At 43.2% G+C, this 22,996-nt stretch overlaps 1 protein-coding gene across 1 annotated transcript in view; it reads left to right on the top strand.

Moving 5' to 3' along the window:
• The window catches only part of LOC147751304 (uncharacterized), a 538,297-nt gene that overhangs the window by 463,129 nt on the left and 52,172 nt on the right, over positions 1–22,996 (top strand). The window contains exon 13 of the mRNA XM_086938187.1: positions 6,494–6,589. Coding sequence (XP_086794313.1) covers positions 6,494–6,589 — 96 coding nt within the window. The remainder of the gene's footprint in view (positions 1–6,493; positions 6,590–22,996) is intronic.

The raw sequence follows: 22,996 nt of genomic DNA, 5'->3' as shown, positions 1-22,996 counted from the left end.
TTGGAGTTAAACTAATTATTATATTCGAAGCAGCAACAGAACTTCAAGCGCCACACTAGAGGTGCCATAACCAAAAAATAAACACACCTTTTATTCAACCATGTTACTAGGTAACAGCCATTAGGCAGCAATTTTCAAGCCGCATCTTCAGCCGTGCTCCGAGCTTCAAGTACAGCAGCCTGCGCATGACCTATGGGCAGCAATCTTCAGGCTTCACGTGATTGGATCCCCAGGAAGTCAGGATGTTGAAGTTGTCCAGCCTTTGTCTTGCTGCAAGCCTGCTACTCCTATTACAGCAGTTCTTTGAGAGCAGTCGTAAGTGGAGGCTGTTCCCTGATTCTTTATTGTACAGACGTTGCCATTAGCTGTCCCCTTTACTTACAGTGAAGCATTAGACAGTGAAGTCTAATGCTCCGTATTACAGACTTATCATTTATTGATTCACCCAGACCAGTGTCACTGCAGAGACACTGTAGAGGAGATTCTTCCTCCAGTATCCATACGGAGCACTGGAAACCCCCTAGCAGGCAGTATTGTATTCCTTTTGCCCATGTCTTGATGAGGGCCGAATCAATGGGCCGAAACATGTCCACCCTACAGAATGGAGGAGTCTTATAGACTAAGATTTGCATATAAGAAAATTGGATACACACTTCTTTTACTATGTGGAGGGTTGATCTACCCCTTCTATAGTGTATTGGAATATCTCTTCTCCGGACTGCTTTTTGAAGGAATTTTCTTTTTTTTGTGATTAGCAACCGTATTTAGTAAGAATGGGTAGGAAGGAATTGTAAATGTATATGTGTGTATATATTTGTGTACATGTTTATGCTTCTTTCATATATTTAAAAAAAAGCTAAAGTCTGTTTTGGATAGTACACCTGGAGTTGGTATTTGAGTTATAAAGAAGAAAGACAGTTCAGAGATCAAGTACCCATTTTTTTCCCTATAGGAATTTGTTATTTATTCCTCTGCATTAATTCGTTTTTTTGCTTGATAAATTTGCCCAGGTGCGGCAGGAGTATTAGAACAAACCCCTAATTATTTTCCGAGCTTTGCATGCAGCAGCCTGCACACGCTCTACTGGCAGTAATCTTCAGACCGTGCCCAAAACTCCACGTGCAGCAGCCGCATGCTCTACTGTTGATAGTTCAATGTCGGCTGACATTTAACACGCATTGATGTAACCAAAAGTAATAAAGAGATGCGTACTTACCGGATGGTCATGTGAATACAGCATACAAGTGGTGATGCAAGGCTGATGAAGCCTGTTGCCTGGTGAAGCTAGACATAGAAAAGAGACTTTCCTTCATAAAAGCAGAAATAGAAAAAATACCGTCTTTAAATAAACAACACTCTATAAAATATAACAAACAACAAACTTGAAAAGAACACTTGGAAGACTCAATTCAACTAACATTATTTTAGTTAGTTATTTTAAATAATTTGCTACTTGTGTCAGCCTATTATGTTGGATTGCTGTTTTGTTATTTGTTTTGGTTTTTTAATTTACTATTCTTACAGGTATGCTTGAGCAAAGCATGGCAGCACCTCCAAGTTTTCTACCAGTGCTTGGAGAACCTGCAAATCCTTGGAAACGATGGAAGAATATGTTCTTCGCCTATTTGTTAGCTATTAGAGGGGATATATATGGTCCTGTACAAAAGCAAGCTATTCTCTTGCACCACCTAGGCGTGGAAGGTAGAAGAATTTATGATACTTACCTGAGATTTTGTTGGGCATTAGAAACGACCAGCCAATTAATTTGTATGACATATCACTACAAATGCTGGAGAAGCACTTCACACCCAAAGTGAATTTAGTGTTCAAGAAGCATAGGTTCTTTTGTAGTGTACAAGGACCAGATGAAGACATCATGACCTATGTTGCCTCTTTGCGTGGTCTATCAGTTGATTGTGTTTTCCAAAACTTGGTTGATTCTTTAATTAGGGACTAAATTGTTAGGTGTACAAACAACAAGCAAGTGAAAGAAAATTGTCATCAAAAGATCCCAATTTAGAAGAATCTATACAAATTACACGGAGTTTGGAGCACGCCACTGTGTGGCTGAAGGAGATTGATATGGGGAAAAGCAGTACAAAAATTACAGAAAAAGAACTTGCGATAGAAGTAAAAGATGTCAGGAAAGAGAGCTCTAAAAAGCTATTAAGAATGGAAGCTCTACAGTTCCAATATTTGAAGAACGTATGACTGTAACCTGTTATAGGTGTGGGTGTGCAGGGCACATTAGTTCTAGTTTTGCTTGTGGAGCAAGAGATATGACGTGTAGATCGTTTGAAAATGGAGGGCATTTGGCAAACGTTTGTAGATCAAAGGGGAAGGCACAAACTGGTAGAGTGAAAATGGTCGAAGGTCAGTGTGAACTAAGTGGAAATAATATTGTCTATAAATAAAATAGAGAGCGCTACTATTCAAGAGAACAACTGTACAAGTGATGGAAATATAAGACAAGAAAATACAGGAAAATTGGAAAAGCCCCATTGTGAAATCATATTAGGAACTGTGAGAGTTTAAGTATTGGCTGATTCTGGAAGTTTGTTTACTCTGATCTCTATGGAGACATATCAAAATGAATTGGGTGCCAAGATTAAATATTGACAATAATCTGATGTGAAAGCTGTTTTATACGGTGGCAAGAGGATTAATATATTAATAAATACAATGGATTTATATATTTTTCAAGTGACATGGGGTGCATGGGAGAGTTTATATAATCAGTGAGGGTTCAATTCTTTTGGGTTGGTGCCACCAGAGGGACTTGAACATTGTGATTGATCCTAATGCCAAAGACCGGTCATGGTGGTAGAACCGGTGAATGAGAGTGAATTAGTGAAACATGATGTGGGCAGTGAGTGGGGAAAGGAGCTTACGGAAAGGTTCCCTCAAGTGTTTTCTGAAAAATTGTGTGTATTGTAGAAATGTACGTACCAAATTATCCTCAAGAAGCATGCTAAACCTGTTTTGCACAAAATGAGAACCATACCCTATTTAATGAGAGAACCGCTCCAACAAGAATTAAACAAACTACTGAAAGATTAATAATTGAGCCAATTGAATCAGCCAAATGGCTGTCCCCCATTGCAAGTTGCTCCGGAGGAAGGAAATAAGATCCGTCTATGTATTGACTTGAGGGATCTCAATGAAAATAAATGGGTGGACAGGTAGCCGTTACCTAACATTGGTGAAATGCTAACCATGATGGGTGGTGGTAATGTGTTTAGTGTTTTGGACATGTCAGCAGTGTACCATCAGGTAAACTTACATCCAAAATCTCGCCCCGTTGACTTTTTTTTTTTTTACACCACTAGGAGAGTACCGATACTGAAGAGTGCTGTTTGGATTAGAGTCAGCTTTTACTGTTTTTCAGAGGATATTGCAAAAAAAGTGTTGAGGGTATGCAGAGGGTGCTATGTTTTCAGGATGACATCATGGTGATGGGAAAATTGTTTAAAGATCATGATGTGTTGCTGGAAGAGGTTTTGGAGAGGATAGCAATTCATGGGTTGACCATAAAAAAAGAGAAAAATGCCATTTGAGGTTGGAACAAGTAAATTATTTGGGACATAAAGTGCCTGCGAATTGAATAAGACCGAAAAAACCCATTATGAAGGCAATACAGGACACTCATTATCCCATCAACAAAGAACGGCTGACATCTTTTTGGGACCTTGCTGAATATTGTTCGAAATTTGTGTCAAATTTTTCAGACGTGGTAGAACCTATGAAAGTACTGCTAAAGAATGGAAATGTGTTTGAATGGGTTCCAGAGTGTGCAGATTCGTTTATTCGTGTAAAACAATCTCTAGCTCCTGCAGCGACATTAGGTCACTTTGACACTAGCAGGAAAACTATGGTACCTACTGATGCTAGCAATGTTGGTCTTGGGGCAGTTTTGACCCATGTGGCTGAGGAAGGGGAAAGGATTATTGGATTTGTGGCCCGACAATTACAAGGTGCAGAACAATTGTATTCTGTCATTGAGAAAGAGGTTTCAGCCTATTATTGGTGAATGTACCATTTCAGGTATTATTTGTGGGGATTGCCGTTTGTGCTCAAAACCGATCATAAGGCTCTTGTACATACTTTTAAGTGCAGGCGGGGTTTACAAGGGAGTCTGATGCCTCGTATTTCGCAATGATTGTTGTCTGTGATGGACTACAATTTTGCTGTGGAATATGTGCAAGGTAAAAGATATGTAATTGTTGATTATTTGTCAAGAATGCCCGTGAAGCATATTTCCCGTACGCAAGAAGTGGAAGATCAAGTGGCTTGTGTGGATGGTGAATTTGAACTCAGCTGGTTGGGGGGAGAGAATGGAGCTTTGAAAATCTATGTAAGTCAACAGTTTAGGAGGAGCACAGTGAGAGGTATTTATCTTACCTTTACATATGTTTTCATGTTTTTGAGCGCCGCTCATATTTTCTTGCAAATTCTGCCTGTATCCTGCAAGATATATTATTTCCGTATGGGGGTTGATTAAGTTTTCTTTGTTCGAATATTAAAAGGAGGAAGATGTGTTGAGATATTTCAGAATGTAGATGTTATGGAATAGCATGCTGTGGGCAGTTCTATATGTTGGTCATTCTATAGAATCTGCTGGAGGTTATTGTTAATGACTTGAACTGGAAATACAATTGCCAAGACGCTATACCAGACTTTCATTGACCTGTGGAATATGTTGGCTATATCACCGGTTTGGGGGCTTCCAGAGTCTTTCTATAAGGAACAGCTTCACTAGTGCTCTATGCTGCTTAGCAAATCTTTGAGACCTGATACAGGTCCAGAGGCCACAACAATCACTGAGAGCAGGACTATGCTAAATATCTTGCAATACTGAGGAATATACATTAGTCAGAGTGAATGATGACAATGCAGTATGAGCCCTTAACTGCAGGAATGCTCTAGAAGGAGGCCACGTGACCTGTTTCCAACAGGGGACGACAAAAAAGGATGACAGTTGGTACTGAAGGGGCAGAGGAGTTTATTTTAAAATATATTTACATTTTCTGTAGTAGAAATGTATTTGTTATACCTGTCTAGTGGAATGCCTGTCTCAGATTGAGGACTTACCTCTTTAGTTAAGGGTTGTATAGTGGAAGACTGATGCAGTGGTTGTAGCACACTGTTTCTAGCCATATAAAATAAAGCAGTCACAGCAAAAATTATTTAGCACAGTTGTAAACAGTCTTGGTAACTGAAAAGTAATTCCTCACACTATTGTTGCCTCCAATGTTCGAGAGAGGAGTCCTTCTCTGGGGTAATATGTCTTGCAATTTCCAGGCACTGATGTGTTGATAGCAAGGGGCGTCCCAGTAATATAGCTCATACCTCAAAACTCCTGGCTTAATTGTAACCACCATGGAAATGTCTGCTAACATTATTACTGGGGTCCCTTTTGTTATACAACATTTTAGGGTGCAGTTCTAGTTTTGACAAATGAGCCTGGAGCCTGAATAACACTTGCGATGTAGAGCTATCTTGGCTATATTAGCAGCCAGTGCAGGCTGGCTTTAACTGCTAGATGGTACTGCAGTTTCCAGGGCAAGCAGTCCACTATGTACTTATTTCAAACACTAAGGGCCAGATGTACAACCATTCCATTTTGCGAATCACAAATTGTGGCATTTTGCGACTCGCAAAATGGGAATGTACAACAGTGTCTCAGACACTGTTTGTGATTCTTAATGAGGCCGCTAAAGACCTACCTCATTAATATTAATGAGGTTGGTGACACAATTTGTGGCCCTTTAGGAATCTCACATATCACATAGTTGGTGGACTAGCTGGGGATAGCACACCCCCGTGTCTGTGTTTGCTTTTTAAATAAAGCTATGTTTTTTTTCAAATGCAGCCCATTTTCCTTAAACGGAAACGGGATGAATTTAAAAATAAAAAAAATGTAAAGTATCCTTTTAATTTTTTAAGGGCAGACAGTGATCCGTGGGACCACTGCCTGCCCTTAAAAAATGTTTGTGCTTCCCAACACAAAGAAGAAGGGATCCCTTGGGGACCCCCTACTGTTTGCGACTGGCTTACCACCTACTTGAAGTAGGTGGTAACTGCAATTGTTTTGCGACTACATTTGTGGTGGAAAAACAATGGTACATGCCAGTGTTACTCGCTATTAGGAGGAGACTCGCTATTTGGATGGGGCGCCCTTGGCACGCCCCTTCCTAATAGCCACTCGCAAACCCTATTTTGCGAGTCAGTAATAGGTTGCCGACTCACAATATAGGGTTTGCACATACACACAACCCTTTTTAGCAGGCGCAAACTGTCCGATTTCCCATTTGCGACTGCTAAAAATAGTTGTACATCTGTTTCTATATTTTTTTAAAGTGCCTTGAGGCAAATTTGTCAAATATTTACACCTTAAAAGTATGCTGCTGCCAAGAGGACGCTGACAAGTGTGACTAAAAACAACATATTTACCAAACCTAATATATAAAAAAAAATTGTTTTACTTTGACAGGCTTTTACAGCTTTGAAGACTAATGCTTTACATGTACCATACAGAAACTCCAAGCTAACTCATCTTCTTCAGCCTTCACTCAGCGGCAACGCAAAGGTAAAGTAATACACATTATGTAAGAACCTTATGCTGCAATTGAAAGCAGCTTGATAAAAGGGGATGTTTAGCAGCTTCTTGCCAGCCCTTTACACGAGCTGTCACATTTATCTGAGCCTTTGTCTTTAAGAATTGAAACGCCTGATAACCAATCACGATAACACGTGTCACACTTCACAGCACAGTAGACCTTTGTGGGTTCCATTTTAAACACACTAAAGGCTAATGTGTGCCCTTTTATTTCATTCACAACGGGAAAGGGGTCACCTTTAGACCTTATTCACTTTGAAATCGGTGGGGCAGCTTCAGGAGTAGTAGGATGTGGCCCAGGGTATCACACACCTTTCACCGAAGGTTTCAAAAATATAACTTTTTTCATTACACCAACCCAGGCTCTTTTAAGGAGCATGGGGATGCTTAAAAGAAAAGGTTTCAGTTCTGGAACGCAGTCATATGGATTTGTTATTTTTTTTCCCTTTCAGGATACCATCCCTGTGATTGTAGCCAGTCACAGGGGGTCACAAGTTGTGCCATGCCTAATTCATTTTAATTAGGTGCCCCTCCTGTGATTCGATATTTTGTAAACCTTTGATGTGAACTTCAGGCCAGCTATTGCATGAAGCTTGGACGGTACCACTACTCACTAATGTTAGAGAACAGTGCTCTATAGAAGCAGCTTTGTCAATGGACTTCAGTGATCTGAGAAGCTGACTGAAGAAAAGTATTCTTTTCTTTTGTTACTCCCCTCCTATGTTCCGAGCTCTATGTGGTGTGTTTGAATAGACCCTTAGCTCTAGTTTCCTCTTTCCTCTGGTATTTCTGCATGTATCAGTTGTGTGCGAGTACTCTTGGGAATCTTTGCTAGTCACTGATTTGTAGAAGTACTCTAGGAATCTTTGGGAATTCTTAAAAAGTAAGCTCGTAAGATTTTAGAGCAACCCTGCATTACATTGTGAATCAGGCTGAAAATTCCAGGAAAATGCGGCTTTATTTAAATTGATCAAGAACAAGGCTGATGACGACTTCCTGAATTGAATATTCAAACGTTAATGGCGCTTGTAATTTAAGAATTTTAGTTTGTAAAGCTAAAGTTCCCCTGGTTGCCAGGGAACAAAGAATGCTGACCCCAACTATGTAACGTGCCTTTTTAGGGCCATATCATTTATAGTACTACAAACAAGACACAAGTGACTTGATTACAGCAGCCCACGTAAATAAACTTGCTTTGGACCAGCAGAGAGGAAGACATGTCATTTTCTTTGGTGGCCCATGCAAAAGATGCAGATCGTGGTGAGCAGAGGTGGGCAAAATGCCTGTGGAGGAGGCAGAACACAAGAAATGTGCTTTGTTTTTCCACCAATGGAGCAGAATTGGGACTGACCTTCTACTCCATAGACTGGAAAAAAAAATCCCAAAGTCAGAACCACAGTTGTTTTTGTTTTTTTGCTTAAGGTAAATGCATTGCCCAGACCCTTCACTGTACACTTCAAAGCAACTTCCCCAGCAGGAAATTGTGTGCTGTGCCTTTCTGCGGGGTCCTGCTGGTTTGCTCACAGGCAGAGCCCTACACAAGCTCCCCCTGCTGGAAAGTTGCTTTGAAGAGCATTAGCACATGACGGCCAGTGTAATTAACTTTAATATAATTATTATTAAGGTTATTGCAATGTCCATCTCACCGTTGACCGTGCTGGAGGGACCAACATATCTCATTCGAGGATTCCTCAGAGCAGAACAAGGAATTCTTGTTCTGTGGGGCATTTCTGGGTCAGGTGGACGTAGAATTGGTAGCTTGCTGCTGGTTGAAAAAAAAAGATTTTACCCTCCCCCATTTTTTTTAGTTGCTATGGGACGTCAGCAAAACCTGTGCAGCATCAAAGAAGTACATCACAACAAAATCTTCGGACTTTATGTGTTAACATGTGGCAGTTCACTAAATCTAACTCAAAGCTCATAGGAAGCCAAGCCCTGTCTCTTAGTGTTGCTAGTAAACTTGCCTGAGCAGGAGTGGGCCTTGGGGCCAGTGGTGGTAGGGCACGTGCTACACAGGGGACACCCCTGGTCTTGCAGCGACTTGGTCTGCATGCACCCAACACACCAGCAATAATGGGCAGGGGCAAGACAAAATCTACCTCTGGATCTGGGAGGACTGGGTCACTCTCACCACACTCTGGACACTCCTCAGTCCGGTCCTGCTACCCTGAGGACGGAGCCATATCCAACCCTCCGGAAGATAAGTTGGACGTGATCTTAAAAGAAATACGAGCTTCCCAAACAGTACTGGAGAACCGATTGGGCATGATCTCTGTGGAGCTCAATCTCCTCAAAGCCGATCATGGAAAGTTAGCGGAGAAAGTTAAGTCTGCGGAACAAACTCTGGAAAAAGTGGTGCCGCAAGTAGCTGCCCATGCCGAACAACTTAGTTAAATACGCCAGCAAATCGACTCCCTCCAGGCCCGTGCAGACGATGTGGAAGGTCGTGCCCGGAGAAATAATCTTAGAATTGTTGGACTGCCGGAAGGAACAGAAGGCCCTAACTCGATGACTTACATAGAAAACTGGCTGAAAATGAGTGTGGCCCCAACTGGCCTGTCCGCCCATTTTACCGTCGAACTGGCCCACTGCGTACCTAAATGCCATCCAATTCCTGGCGCAAACCCCCGACCAGTGCTGGCCAGAATCTTAAATTACAGGGACCGGGATCATGTGCTGCAGGCGGATTGCGACAATGATCCAATGCAAATTGACAATGTGAGAATAGCTATCTTCCCTGGCTGTACGCGTAAACACTTTTCATTTCTGGAGGTCAAGGCCTGAGTCGTGTTGCGGGCCTCACCTTTGCATTGCTATTCCCAGCAAAACTGAAAGTTATATACAATCACTGATCGTTATTTTTTGATTCACCCGACGAAGTTTGGGACTGGCTCGACAAAACCTTTCCAGATGTTTTACCTGCAAAGCGGATGGACTTCACGTAGCCGAAGTCATAGCGTGCTCCCTGGAGACATAGAAAGGGTCTTGTGATGCAGAGCACAGGCTCCGGTTCTCCATCTCAGCAACAGGTGTTGGAGGGTAGGCAAGAGACTCTTCGATCTGCTGCGGCCTTCCGCCCACCTCGCCCACCTATCAGCACCAGTCCATCAGTTGAGGCCAACTCGGACTCTGAATCAGTTGGTAGTGCCCCACTTTTCCCTTCAGTGTCTACGTAGCTGAGTAATGATCCCTTGGAATGATAAGTCAATGTGATGTTTATAAGGTTGTTTTATCGGCCTAGACTGCCAGTGTGCTACAAAATTGTGTTATAAGAAATGTCCTTATTCCCGCAGTGGTGGGTGCTGGTCCCTGCGGCAGCCGGTGAGTTGGTATTATAGTTCTTCACTATGTAACTGGGGACGCTATGGTATGTCCACCCGGCCAGGCCTGTCCTGGGCGATTCCATGCTTTGTGTTCTTTTCTTTCTTTTTTTCCTAAGGAACAGTACTGTTTGCAACCTCCCCCCACAGGCGATAGCAACAGGTTGATGTGATTCATGTTGATGTTTCTCACACAGTTTGGTCGAGCGAACTTAGATTTTTGGACCCAGTATTGGGTTATATTTTTATTTTTGTATTATTGCCGCATGGTCCGATGTGTGGGGGGATGGAGGGAGGTGGGTTGGGATGGGGGGGAGTGTGTGGGTTCCACCAAGGTGCCTTGATGATGACTACACCCAAATCCTACACTATCTTATCCTGGAATATCAGGGGATTGGGAGCAATTTCTAAGCACCATCGTATAGCAGCACAGTTACACCGCCGCAAGGCCCAAATAAAGTATTTGCAAGAGACAAACCTAATGCCAACGAAAACCGCGAAACTGCAGCTCCGCTGGGGGATCAAATATATGCCACTGCATATTCTGCCTTTTCTAGAGGGACTGCAGTATGGATATGGGCGGGGATACCCTTCTCCCTTAGTGAGAGTAAGATAGATGAACAAGGGCGTTACATGTTCTTATGGGGGACCTTAGATGGTACACAAGTGGTGTTGGATCTCTTTATGTGCCAAATGCAGACCAGGATGCCTTTCTGTCCCGGGTCTCGCTAGCCCTCTCTGACAGGTCCTGTTATCCATGGACACTAGGGGGTGAAATGAATGCAGTGTTTGATGTACTCCTAGATCGCTCTCACCCTCCTTTGCTAAACACAACCGCGTGCTCCCAGGCTGTGGCGCTGTTGCTCTGTGCACAAGGATGGAATTTAATAGATGTTTGGAGGTCCCAGCACATACACATGCAGGAATATTCCTTCTAATCTCACCCCCACATGTTGCATACATGCCTGGACTATTTCCTGTGCTCACCCGAACTCTCCTCGACCATTTCGCACTGTACTTAATTAGGTAAGACAATCTCAGACCACAATACCATTGAACTGAACCTCAAGTGGGGACGCTTTCCCACACCCATCCCGACCTGGGGCATGCAACCCTTACAATTAGAAGACCAAGTGTATAGGGCCACATTAGCCACTGCCATCACTACATATTTTACAATTAATGAGGGTACAGCCATGACCCGATCCCTGAAATGGGAGGCATTTAAGGTGTCAATTCGGGGTGTCTCCTTGAGCTCCTTGGTGGGATTTAGAAGGGAAGTGATTAGAGAACTCACGGAGCTGGAGGGCAAACTGCAAGCACAGGTGGTGGAGGCCCAGAAGGACGGGGATGGGGTGGAACGCTTACAACTTGCTAGGGTCACATATGGAACGTTGAAGATTGATCGACTTTAACACTTACACACTTCGCACGCACTCTGAGGCATCTTATTGGCGAGGCTCATTGCAACTTCCACTCCCATATTGGCAATTATTAATATCCAGCAAACGCAGGTCACCACACAGGCTGAGATAAATTCCGCATTCCATTCCTAGTATGCCTCTCTATATGCGGCTCCTCATCTAGACATGATAGACGCTACTACTCGCTTTCTTGTGGAGGTGGACCTCCCAGTTATTTCTGACTCTGATGTCCAAGACCTAGAAGCACCAATTACACCAATAGAAATTAAAATGGCGATTAAGGTGTTAGCTCATAATAAAACACCAGGGTCTGACGGGCTCCCTATTGAATTTTACTCAACCTTTGCAACAGCGCTGGTGCCTAAACTTCTGCAGCTTTACACTACCTCGCTTGCTGAGGGTACACTGCCCCCCACAACTAGAGAAGCATTAGTCACTTCCTTGCTGAAGCCTGACAAAGATCCTCTTGAGCTGACATCCTGCAAACCCGAACCTTAATACAGAGTATAAAATACTCAGTAAACTTCTGTCATCTAGGCTTCTTCCCGTGCTCCCTCAACTCATACATGTAGATCAGCGAGGGTTTGTTCCCATGCGACCTCAGCACAGTTCCCTCGTGCTGGATATCTAGCTCTAAGTATATGCCAAGCTTTTGATACACTGAGTTCGTCTTATATGTTAGCTGTCCTGACCAAGCTCAGACTACCTCCGACAGACTGTAACTGGATAAAATCACTCTATACTAACCCCACAGCCTGCGCAAAAACTGGTTCGATCATATCGCCAGCGTATTTTTTTTATCGAGGCACGTGACAGGGCTGCCCCCTGTCGCCTTTATTGTTTGTCCTGGCGCTCAAACCTCTATCCCAATATCTATGGCAAGTTATGGTCCCCTATGGTATTCCCATTCATGGTACAGTCCATTCTGTGTCACTCTATGCAGATGACATGTTATTGTATTTTCAGGACTTGCATAAACGTATACAGGCAATAGTGGATGTGTTTTTACAGTTCGGGAAGCTATCAGGGTTACATCTCAATGCCTCTAAGTCCATAGCATATTCTTTCAATAATATGTATGCCGACCCCTTTTTAAGTTTTGGCTAGTTTCAGTTTAGAGTAGAACCTATAACCTTTAAATATTTAGGAATCTATCTATACAGAACCACTGCCGACACAATAGCTGGCAACGTAATGCGGACCATCAACTCCCTTAGGTCCCAGGTTTCATTTTGGAATACTGTACCGCTCACAGTAGCGGGCCGTCTTGCGGTGTCCAAAATGGTCATGCTGCCCCGGCTCCTTCATCAATTTGTAAACCTTCCTGTTATCCTCCCAGCATGGATTTTTAAAACTCTAGACACCCTTTTGACCTCCTTGCTTTGGGGTTTGAGCAGACATAGAATGGCATTAGCCAAGAGGTAGTTTCCCAGCGCTGCAGGCGGGATGGGAGCACCCAATTTTAAAGTATACTGCATAGTTGGGCAATTGCAGTGGCTGGCATACTGACTACCAGGCCATAATTTATTTTAGATACCGTATTCTCGGCACCGCCTTGGATGTGGTACATTACAGGCATTGCTGTGCCCGGGGGCAGATAAAGTGCAGAACCCTCCCTTCCTCACGCATAGCACTTCACTATTGGAGACAAGCTCATAAATACGTGAAAATACCTTTCCCATATGCCCCGAATATCCCCCTCTGAGGCTTACCCACAACACGTGGAATAATAAAAAAGGTACAAATTTGGGTTTGGACACAGCTAGGGATTGGGACAATTGGAGATTTATTTCATGATGGTAACCTGATGCCTCACAATGAGTTTGTACGCACTAATGCGGTGCCTGACACCCTTTTCCTCATACATGCCATGATTACACACTTCATTCACAAATACTGGCTAGTGGACCAGAGAGAACCTCCCACCTTTCATTTGTTGAAGTCCATTCACTTAACGGGGCATGGCCGTCATCTTGTCCGGTGGTTGTACCGTGGGTTGAGGGAACATCTGAATATCCCGTTAAGACCTCTCAGACATAAATGGGAAACAGTATTATCACAAGATTTGGAAGCTAGGGAATGGACACTAATGTTGGAACATCCTAGAAAGGTATCTCGTAACTGCTGATTGAAAGTAATACAATTATTTATTTTGCATAGGGCTTACCTCACCCCGAAAACTCGACACAACATGTACACTACTGCCTCCTCGAACTACCCCAGAAGCCACGCCAGAAGCCATGCCCAAGACGCTGATTTTATCCATATGTTGTGGTCCTGCCCGGCGCTGCTTGGGTTTCGGATAGGAGTTATCCAGAACTTGTCTGTGTTAACAGGACGTACGCTTTGGGATACTGTAGAAGCCTGTATTTTAGACCTTTTACTACTTCCCAAGAAATCGAAGTTGCAGGCTTAGCCCTAATGATTGCAAAAAGGCTAATTACACAGAGCTAGAAATCTCGTACACCAGCAAGTGCGGGTAAAGGGGAGGAGGAAGTCCTCCGTTGGGCTACTGCAGAGCAGGAGGCGCTGCAGCGGGAGGAACACAGGGGACTACAAAAACGTCAAATATCATTAGAATGGAAGCAATTGGTATAGCTTTTTAGAACGAACACGAAGGAGGTTTCAGTGGACTCTCAAACTCCACAAACTAATATTGGTGTGGCTATTCGATCCCCCCTCTCGCAGCGGCTGAACCCTTAGCTGGGTGACCTCTGAGTGGATTATCATTCCCCTCCCGCTCTCCTCTCCCTGGCCCCTTGTATTTTTCTTGCATCCCCTCCCTTGTCCTCCCTAACAATATTGGTTGTACTTATCAACTGGTACTTTCTACCAGTAATAATTTCACAGCGGCAATTGTTTTCTTGTTGCGGGTTTGGTTATCAGGGGTGGGTTAGGGTAGGTGGGATGCATTGGGTTCTAGTTATAATATGCCTCAAGCATGAAGCATATATTGTAAGATTATAATGCCAAGATGAACTAATTTATCCTTGGTTTCTGTAAAATGGTTATGCACAGGAACACATGAACAACTTGTGTCATGTAGATATGAAATGTTATGTATATAAATCACAGATCATTTCTTTTTAAAAGTAACATATGTGAAGTACTGCTTAATTAGGTAATGTACACCAGGAATACCAAATAAAGTTTGTGTTAAAAAAATTTTAAAAAAATAAAAACTTGCCTGAGCATATCATACCCAGCTGAGCAGCATCCCACCCCCAAAAAATACATCAGGAAAGGAAAAATAAAACCACACTTATTTTTTTTCTTCTTTCTTGCCAAGTCTTGGGGGAGTGACAGCACTGAGGGGAGTGGTGGCGCACTCCCTTCACTCCACATGATGCTTTGGCCAGCCATCTCATGCCAGCCAAACCATCATGCAAAATAAAGTTCTCTCTAAACCCAGCTGCATTGCTGGGGTTGGAGATGGCAGGCAAAGACTCACTGTCTGTCCTGGAGCACTAATGTAGAGCGCTCAGGCCAATCCTGAAGCTGTTCTCATGCAAGAGCAGCTTCAGGATTGGCTGCAAGGCAGGCTGTGAGCCTGTGACTTCCTGAAAAGGAGCAGGGTAGCGCGAGGTGGGACGTGGGTGACTGAAAGTAAGATTTTTTTGTAATATTATTTTTTATTTTATCCCATCCTTGCCCACCCCCTCCACTCGTAGCAAATACCGGCCCCTACTAATCATGCCCAGTGGTGGTTGGTGAACTTTGAAAGTAGTGGGGCCTAAATGTGTTCTCTTGTACGATCAAGCAAACATTTTAAACTTTAAGTTTTGAGTTAAGTATAAAAACAGTGTAGTGTGTTCATATATTGACAAATCCTGGTACTGAGCATATCATACTGAGAAATACAGCAGACCGGAATCCACCTTAGCACAATGTAATAACATTTTGTGTGGTATCTTTGCACCCTAAAGCATCATTTTGATTTTGGATGTCATGTACTGGGTTGGGTCTGACACTTCAAATAGGTCCCAAAGCCGGATTAAACCCTGTGGAGGCCCCTAGGCAGTTGACATTCCCCCCCCCCCCCCCCCCGCCCCACCCATCCCTCACAAATGATCTCCTAATACTTTTTTAATTTTAGTAACTAACAATTTCATTAAACCAATTACATTACACATACGTACTTTGCTCCGGATTTTTTTACAAACTGACAGCTGCCAGAAGATGAGCTTTTGAGAGACAAACTGTTATTTGAATCTGATGTCTCTGGTTCAGGTACTTTAAGTTGTTAAAGGGTAGATTACATTCATTTCAGTATTTTCTCTATAGAGTCTTTAATGTAAAGTTTTTGTTTCTTTGAGTTGATTAATTTTTTCCTATCTTATGGAAACAAATTAAGAAAGCTTGATTGTAATTTCCTTTCAAGATCAGATCAAATCAATAATATTTTGATCCGTTGTCGCCAGACCTCTAAAAGAAGTGGACCCATAGGCTGTTTCCTACTTTGCCTATTTGGTAATTTGGAACTGCTCAGCAGGCCCCAAATGTCTTTCGATTTACTCTGGGGTGGTAGTAGCATTGCATAACAATCAGCAACTATATTGCAGTACGTTGCATCAGATCATTCAATCTAGTCAGGGAACCCAGCATCCAAGTTATACCTACTATACGCTTGGCGACTAAAATTAACAATGGGGCTATTCTTGTTACCGATCTAAGTATTTCAGCTCCATACCCAAGTAAGGCCATCAAGGGAGTCAGTATTGATATATGCCCTGTAATTTCTTATATTACCTTATTAATCTTGACCCAGAAGTGGGGTATTTCCTGACAATTCCAGGCAACGTTTAGGAAATCTGCCATATTGCTGTGCCACCCTTGGCATTCAGGGCTAACAGAACGATCACATTTACCCATGGATACTAGGGAGTAGTTTATTCTGCTAATAATTTTAAGGTTTAGCAACTTTCGTTCATAATTGACAGAGACCAAATTCGTCTGAGCACAACAGAATTTAAAATATCTTGTTCTCCAACACCAAGCTCAGGTCTTTTTCCCCACAGCTTTTTGGCTAAATATGTTGAGTGTCCTCTCTTACTCATACATATCTTGTATAGCTTGGACACCCCACCTCTTTTATTGTCTGATGTTCACAGCAGAGTCAAAGTGGTATAATCCAGTGGTTCATGTAGGAATGAGTGAAATGGCACCATGACGACTTACCGAAGCCGGAAATATGTGAATACGTCAACTTGGCTAGTTGCTGCCTTGATCTTATACTCATGTAGTGATATAAAAGGTTATCTACAAAAAATTGGCCTGGGGTCTCAATGGCTGGGGAGCATATCAACTTGTGTCCCACCTTGTGAGCTAGAGTCCTCCAAAATGTGCACCTTGCGTTGTGCCTCTCCAGGGTCTGTGTGGGTAGTTTAGTGCATAGTAAACTCTCTAGTGTACCTGTCGGTGTCGGTATGGTCTCTTCAATAACCAGGTGTGGCTACCATTCAACTGGTTCACGCCAATAGATGGCATAGTCAGGCTGAGGGACCAGGCAGTAAGTATGTCAAACCTATGCTTCATCAATGGTAAAACAAGGGTGTTCCATCTATCTCTCAACTACTTGCCCACCCACATCAGGCTAGTCAGCACACATTAGATGTTTCAAAACATATGAGGCATTCAAAACAATCAGAATATTTTGAAACAGTTATATGAACTCATGAAGAATGTCCATTTTAATATTGGAATGCGACCAGCCATTGACAGAGGCAGTCTGATCCATTTTTCAATCTTAAGTATCAATTTGCCAATAAATGGACCATAAGTATCCCTAAGTAGGCTATCTTTGAAGTGGCTAATGTGTATACCTAGATATTTAATTGAGGTGTGATCCCATACGTATGACAACATTCTACAGAAAGGTTCACTTTGAGAGCCAAAGTCTTTCTTGGCATCCAAGAACACCAACATAGCCACAACTTCTTAGTTTATTGTTGCATAATGGTGAAAGGTGTTCTCAGAATGTTAGACGTTGCTTTGCATGTGATATGGGGCTGAATCTACAATCTGCTGCCCCATCACACCAACACGGCCATCTCCTGGATCCCATCTTTGCCTACAGGGAGGGTATTACAGCCTTCCCTCCGGTTAGAATAATTTGGTCAGATCACTTCGTCATCCCGTTCTTGGTTGACAACACACTTATAGAAAACAGATTTTTTAAAACCCCCCTCCCTGAAACGAAGAAACTGGAAAAAGTTTAACCAAGAAGCCTTCAGACATTCTCTTCAAAAAAATCCCCCATGGATGTCCACTGCACTGGATGAGATAGCTCCTTGGACATCCAAGCCCCCGGCTAGGCAATCCAAAACCGCTCCTTGGTTTTCGGAAAAACTAAAACTTGCCAGAGCTAGATGCAAAACTCTAGAGCGCAGCTGGAGAAAACCCTACAATCTTGAGGATAAATTACTATATAAGAGTGAATTAAATAAATACCATAAACTAGTGAGATCTGAAAAAAGTTGCCACCTTAAAAGCAGAATTGACTTAGCGGACAACCCCACTAAAGAACTTTTTTCTATTTATAAAGAACTCACGATCCCAACCAGATTGGAAGCTCAAGATACTTACTGGAAAGAACTGTGTGACTCCATTGCTGATTTTTTCGTAAGCAAGATCGATAAAATCCATGCCACCTTTACAAAGGATGAGGCCGCTTCGAGTAAACTTGTAATAGCCAATAACAGCAACACGGGGACTCCTGGTCTCACGTGTTTTATCACTCCTGAGAAACAAGAGTTACTCAGCATCGCAAACAGTATACAATCTGGCTCTCCGAGCGATGTGTGCCCGCCGACTCGCTGCAAAGGAGTCATGGAGACCAAAATAATTGACTACATCAGTCTTATTGTGTCGCTCTCCTTTCAAGAATGCCAGGTATTAGATGCTTGGAAAACCGCCCAAGTAATCCCCCTTAAAAAGAAGGCCAACATCCACATCTCCCAATTTCAAAACCTCCGCCCTATCTCCCTCCTCCCTTTTTGAGCAAAGATTGTGGAAAAAGTAGTGAATAGGCAGCTCATGAGCTATCTGAAAGAACATTCTCTCCTGCACCCCACACAATCAGGTTTCAGAGCTGGATACTCTACTGAGTCAGCCCTACTTTTCTCCCCCGAGAGTCTAAGGCACATAGTGGACGAGGGAGAGACAGAAGCGTTGGTACTTTTAGACCTAAGTGCAGCCTTTGACACCATGCTGCACTCAACGCTGCTGTCTCGGCTATCTGATATGGGAGTAAAGGGGCACGCCCTTGCGTGGATGGAGTCCTTCTTGGTCAACAGGAACTTTCAGATGCACTGCCCCCCCTTTAAATACTCTCTCAGGAAGGCGAGCCACGGGGTTCCTCAGGGCTCGAGTCTGAGCCCTACTTTGTTTAATTTCTATATGGAACCCCTGGCTCGCATAGTTGAGACTTATGGGGTGGGCATTGTCAGCTACGCTGATTACACCCAATTGATGTTCAAGCTCACGCCCGACCACAGAGAAGATGCCACCAATTTCTCCAACTGTCTTTCTTCCGTGGCAGCTTGGATGAACAACAACTGCCTCCGCCTTAATGGCGACAAAACCGAGCTGCTGGTGGTAGGAAAATCATCTTCCGCATGGTCTCACATGTGGTGGCCTGCGGAATTAGGCAGTCCGCCCTGTCCTGTGGTTTCGGTGTGTAACTTGGGCATAATACTTGACTCAAACCTTTCATACATGCCTCATGTCAGCAAAGTCACAGCTAGGTGCTTCAGCGTACTGAAAGTTCTTCGGAAGGTATTAGACCTCCTTCCCATGGATTCCAGGAAGACCATTGTCCATGCCCTAGTAACCCCCCATCTGGATTATGGGAACGGCCTGCTACTAGGTTTGAGCAAAAAAGGACTTCACCAACTCCAGTGTGCTCAGAATGCCGCTGCGCGCCTTGTGCTCAAACTTCCTCGCAGAGCCTCAGGGAAATCTGCCTTGTCCAAACTCCACTGGCTCCCCATCAAGGAACAAATTAAATTTAAGTCCTTATGCTTTGCCCATCGTATCGCCCATGGCACTGGTACAGGATATCTACAATGCCTTCTCACAATATATCGCCCCACCAGGAATCTGAGATCTTCTGGAACGATGTTGTTCAAAATCCCCAAAATCAACAGAGCCAGGATGGGTGGCTGTTCGTTCAGATACCTGGCTGCCAAGTGTTGGAACGAGCTCCCACTCGAGCTCCGCATGGAACCCTCTGAAATCAGGTTTCGGGGAAAACTTAAAACTTTTCTTTTCCCACGTACTTAATCCCTATCCCTTCCCTTGCCCATGTTTGGCGTACCCGTGTTCCTTCCTTTGAGCTTCTTTGCAGTATTCAGCGCGGGCACACACTGTTTTTTGAGTAACCAGGCGCATTACAAATGGTTTTATTATTATTATTATAAACCCAGGTAGCTCTGGCAAGACTAATTTGTCCATGCAGAAGTCCAAGATGGTCACTTCAGCCTTAGCCAATATTTTATTAACCAAGTTCAGGCTCAAGAGTGGGCTTTATGACTGGCATTTACTAGCTTCTTTTCTGGGGTTGAGGAGGATAGTGTCCCAGGTTTGTGTTGGTAGAAGGCCCTGTTTAAAGGCTACATTTTAAATGCTAAGCAGATGTGAAATTAGAATATCTTCATAGTACTTGTAAAATGCACCAATTAGCCCATCTGATCCAGGGGCTTTCTCTCCAGGGAAATTCTTTTTCGCTTTGAGGATTTTATCAAAGCACTATGGAGTAATTAGTGGTACTCTCAAGTCACCTCTTACCAATGCCAGGGAAACATCCTCCAAGTACTCAGCGGTGCCCTTCAAGCTCTTGCTTGCGTTGGAAGTGCACTACTGCATATAATGCAAAGCAAATTCCTGCAGCATATCCTCGTCATGAGCCAGGAACCCTATTTAGCTTGGATCACTGAGACCGAAGGAGGCTTGTGACACGAAGCCTTAAGTACACCATCAATGTCTTGCCGGGATGGTTCCCCCTCCGTATGTGCACGCAACTGCATATTACCTCAAATATCGAACTTTCTCATTTGGTCTGTTCCCTGTAGTTAATAAAGTTCTTATTAATCTCGACCAGGGTTTTGCCAACATTATGTATTAACTGCTGTATTTCTAATGTAGGTATGTACCTTTCACAATGTATTAACTGGGCAAAAATATCTGTCAATATTCCTGCCTGCTTTGACAACACCATAACCTGAATATAGACCTTGAAAACCACACAAACTGCGGCATACAACATGGCTGAGCGGAAATTTGTGTCAAAGAATTCAACAATAAAGGCTAAAAGTACCTCATTAAACAGTGTCTTGTAATGCTAATGATGGGAAACCCCAGCTTGCCAAATCAGGGATTTTGAATGGAAGAGCTAACCCCAAAATAATTGGAGAGTAATCTGATAGGGTGCAAAGGTTATAGTCCGTATCCACCATCCAATAAGTCATGTGTGTGCTTATCAGCAAGTAGTCCAACTGTAACTATTGTGTACTGAAGAGTACTATGAATACACTTTGTCAAAGATATTCTTAAATATTAATTAAGGTAAACTCCTCTTGGAGGAAGAGTAGCGAGAAAACACATCTCCCAGGACATGGGACTGGCAGTCCAGTCCAGGTGGGAATCAAGAGCTAAATTGAGCACCCCCTCCCACACACACAGAATAGCCAAAGAGCCAAATTCTTCAATGAAAAGTGCCAGTGCCATAAAAAATGGTGTGCCAGTAAGGAAAAAAACCCTCCTGCAGGCTCCAAGTAGGAGGCTTCCAATTTGAAGTTGACAGACTTTTCTTATTAGAACTGTGCATATGACCCAATGGAAGAGGCATAGATATATGAACCATGTGTAGTAGCAAAGACTGATTGTCGCTTAGGCTCCAAGTGGGTATCCAGTAATAGGATTATATCTGCCTTTATCCTGTCCAAATAGGCCAGTATTAGCCTCACATTTCCCCAATTATGCAGCTCTCGGACATTCCAACTTTCATAAGTAGGCAGCCCTCCAGGCCCTTCACTGGCTCCTAGTAAGGAGCAGGGTTGAGTTTAAGGCTCTCTGTACGTGCCACCGCATTTTGTGCGGTAAGGCACCGGCTCAGCTCCAGGGCCTGGTCACCAGGTACGCGCCTATGCGCACTCTGCGTTCCTCCTGTACAGGGGCATTAAAAGGTCCCCAGGATAAAAAAGGCACGCATGGGGGGTAGGTCCTTTAGATATCTGGCCACGAAAAGCTAGAATGCCCTACCACTGGAACTTCGCCTGGAGCCCTCTGAACTTGGCTTCAGGAAGAAGTTAAAGACTCACCTCTACACGCAGTAAGCCGGGCCGACTTCGGCGGTTGTGACTCTGTTGATTCCACTCACTACAGCGCGGGGACACGCCGTTGCGCGTAACCAGGCGCTATACAAATTTCCCTTATTATTATTATTATTATTAATATTATAAGTGAGGGACTGAGTCTTTTTAGACGCTTATCCTGCATATCACAATTATGGAGAGTACCCAACCAGCCAAACTATTTGCACCAGTGCATAGAATATGAAACAAGATTGTTCAAATTATGGATAAACATTCCTTAACAATGTCTAACATCATAGCCAATGTGTCCCCCCACACACACACATCATTCGGCCCTACCAACAGTCTACTTACCTCAACCCTAATAACATTCAAATCACTTAGTGACAATAACAAAATTGCATGTACCACCTCTAGCCACCTGCATTTCCACTGTAAGCAATTATGTTCTAGAGAAGGCATGGAAAGGCGCGCCAAACATTCAAACACATAATAGTTTCCTATAAACACAACCGGGTATTTGACTTCAGCGCTAGTGCTCAAATATGGAACTTTTGCTATAAAAAAATACGCCCTAAAGATTTATATATAGAGAAGGTAGTCTCCTTATTGGGCCAAAGAACATCCAGATTTCCGTTGAGGGCACTTATCGTCCAATGGTGTCAGTGAGCAAAGGAAGGAACGGGTAATTTTGGAGGTAATACTGAGCAAGTTGACAGAGCAAGGTAAACACCAGCCTATTCAGGGTGTACTGTCAAAGTGTGATCACAGATGGCATAGTAAAGAGGACGAGAGATGGCTATAAAGGAAGCCAAGGCAAGAGGAGACAGGAGACATACAAAAACCAGATTTGATCAAAGTAAGAGATGTACTAATTGTACTAATATTTGACGAGGTCTTTTAGTAGCTTAGGGAAACTTTTTTTGTATTGACACCAGCTTATCACTCTTAACAATAGTCATTGAGCGAAGTCATAGTTGAGCTTTGTATTATTGGGACTGTTGTAGTCAGTGCAAGGTGTACCAAGAATGAAGATAGCACTGAGAAAGGTAAGACTTCAAATGACCTGGGCGCGACAACATAAATCTTTTCCTTAACTGATCAGAACAGAGACCAGGTCAGAGGTCAAACTGTAAATAGATATGGAATAAACAGACCATAGGCTGAATTTGGAATGGAATAGAAAACCAGGGTGGAAAGAATAACCAGACAAGACAGAAAGAAGGCAGAGAAAAAGCCAAGACAATAAATTATGAACAGGGCTTCAGAAATCAATAGGAATACTGGTATCAAGAGCCGGCTGTATCCAACAGGCATGGG

Source organism: Lissotriton vulgaris, chromosome 1_1 (assembly GCF_964263255.1).
Source record: "Lissotriton vulgaris chromosome 1_1, aLisVul1.2, whole genome shotgun sequence".
Classification (NCBI taxonomy): Eukaryota; Metazoa; Chordata; class Amphibia; order Caudata; family Salamandridae; genus Lissotriton; species Lissotriton vulgaris.
The sequence above is the reverse complement of the archived record's forward strand: the minus strand, read 5'-3'. Positions and strand labels throughout refer to the sequence as shown.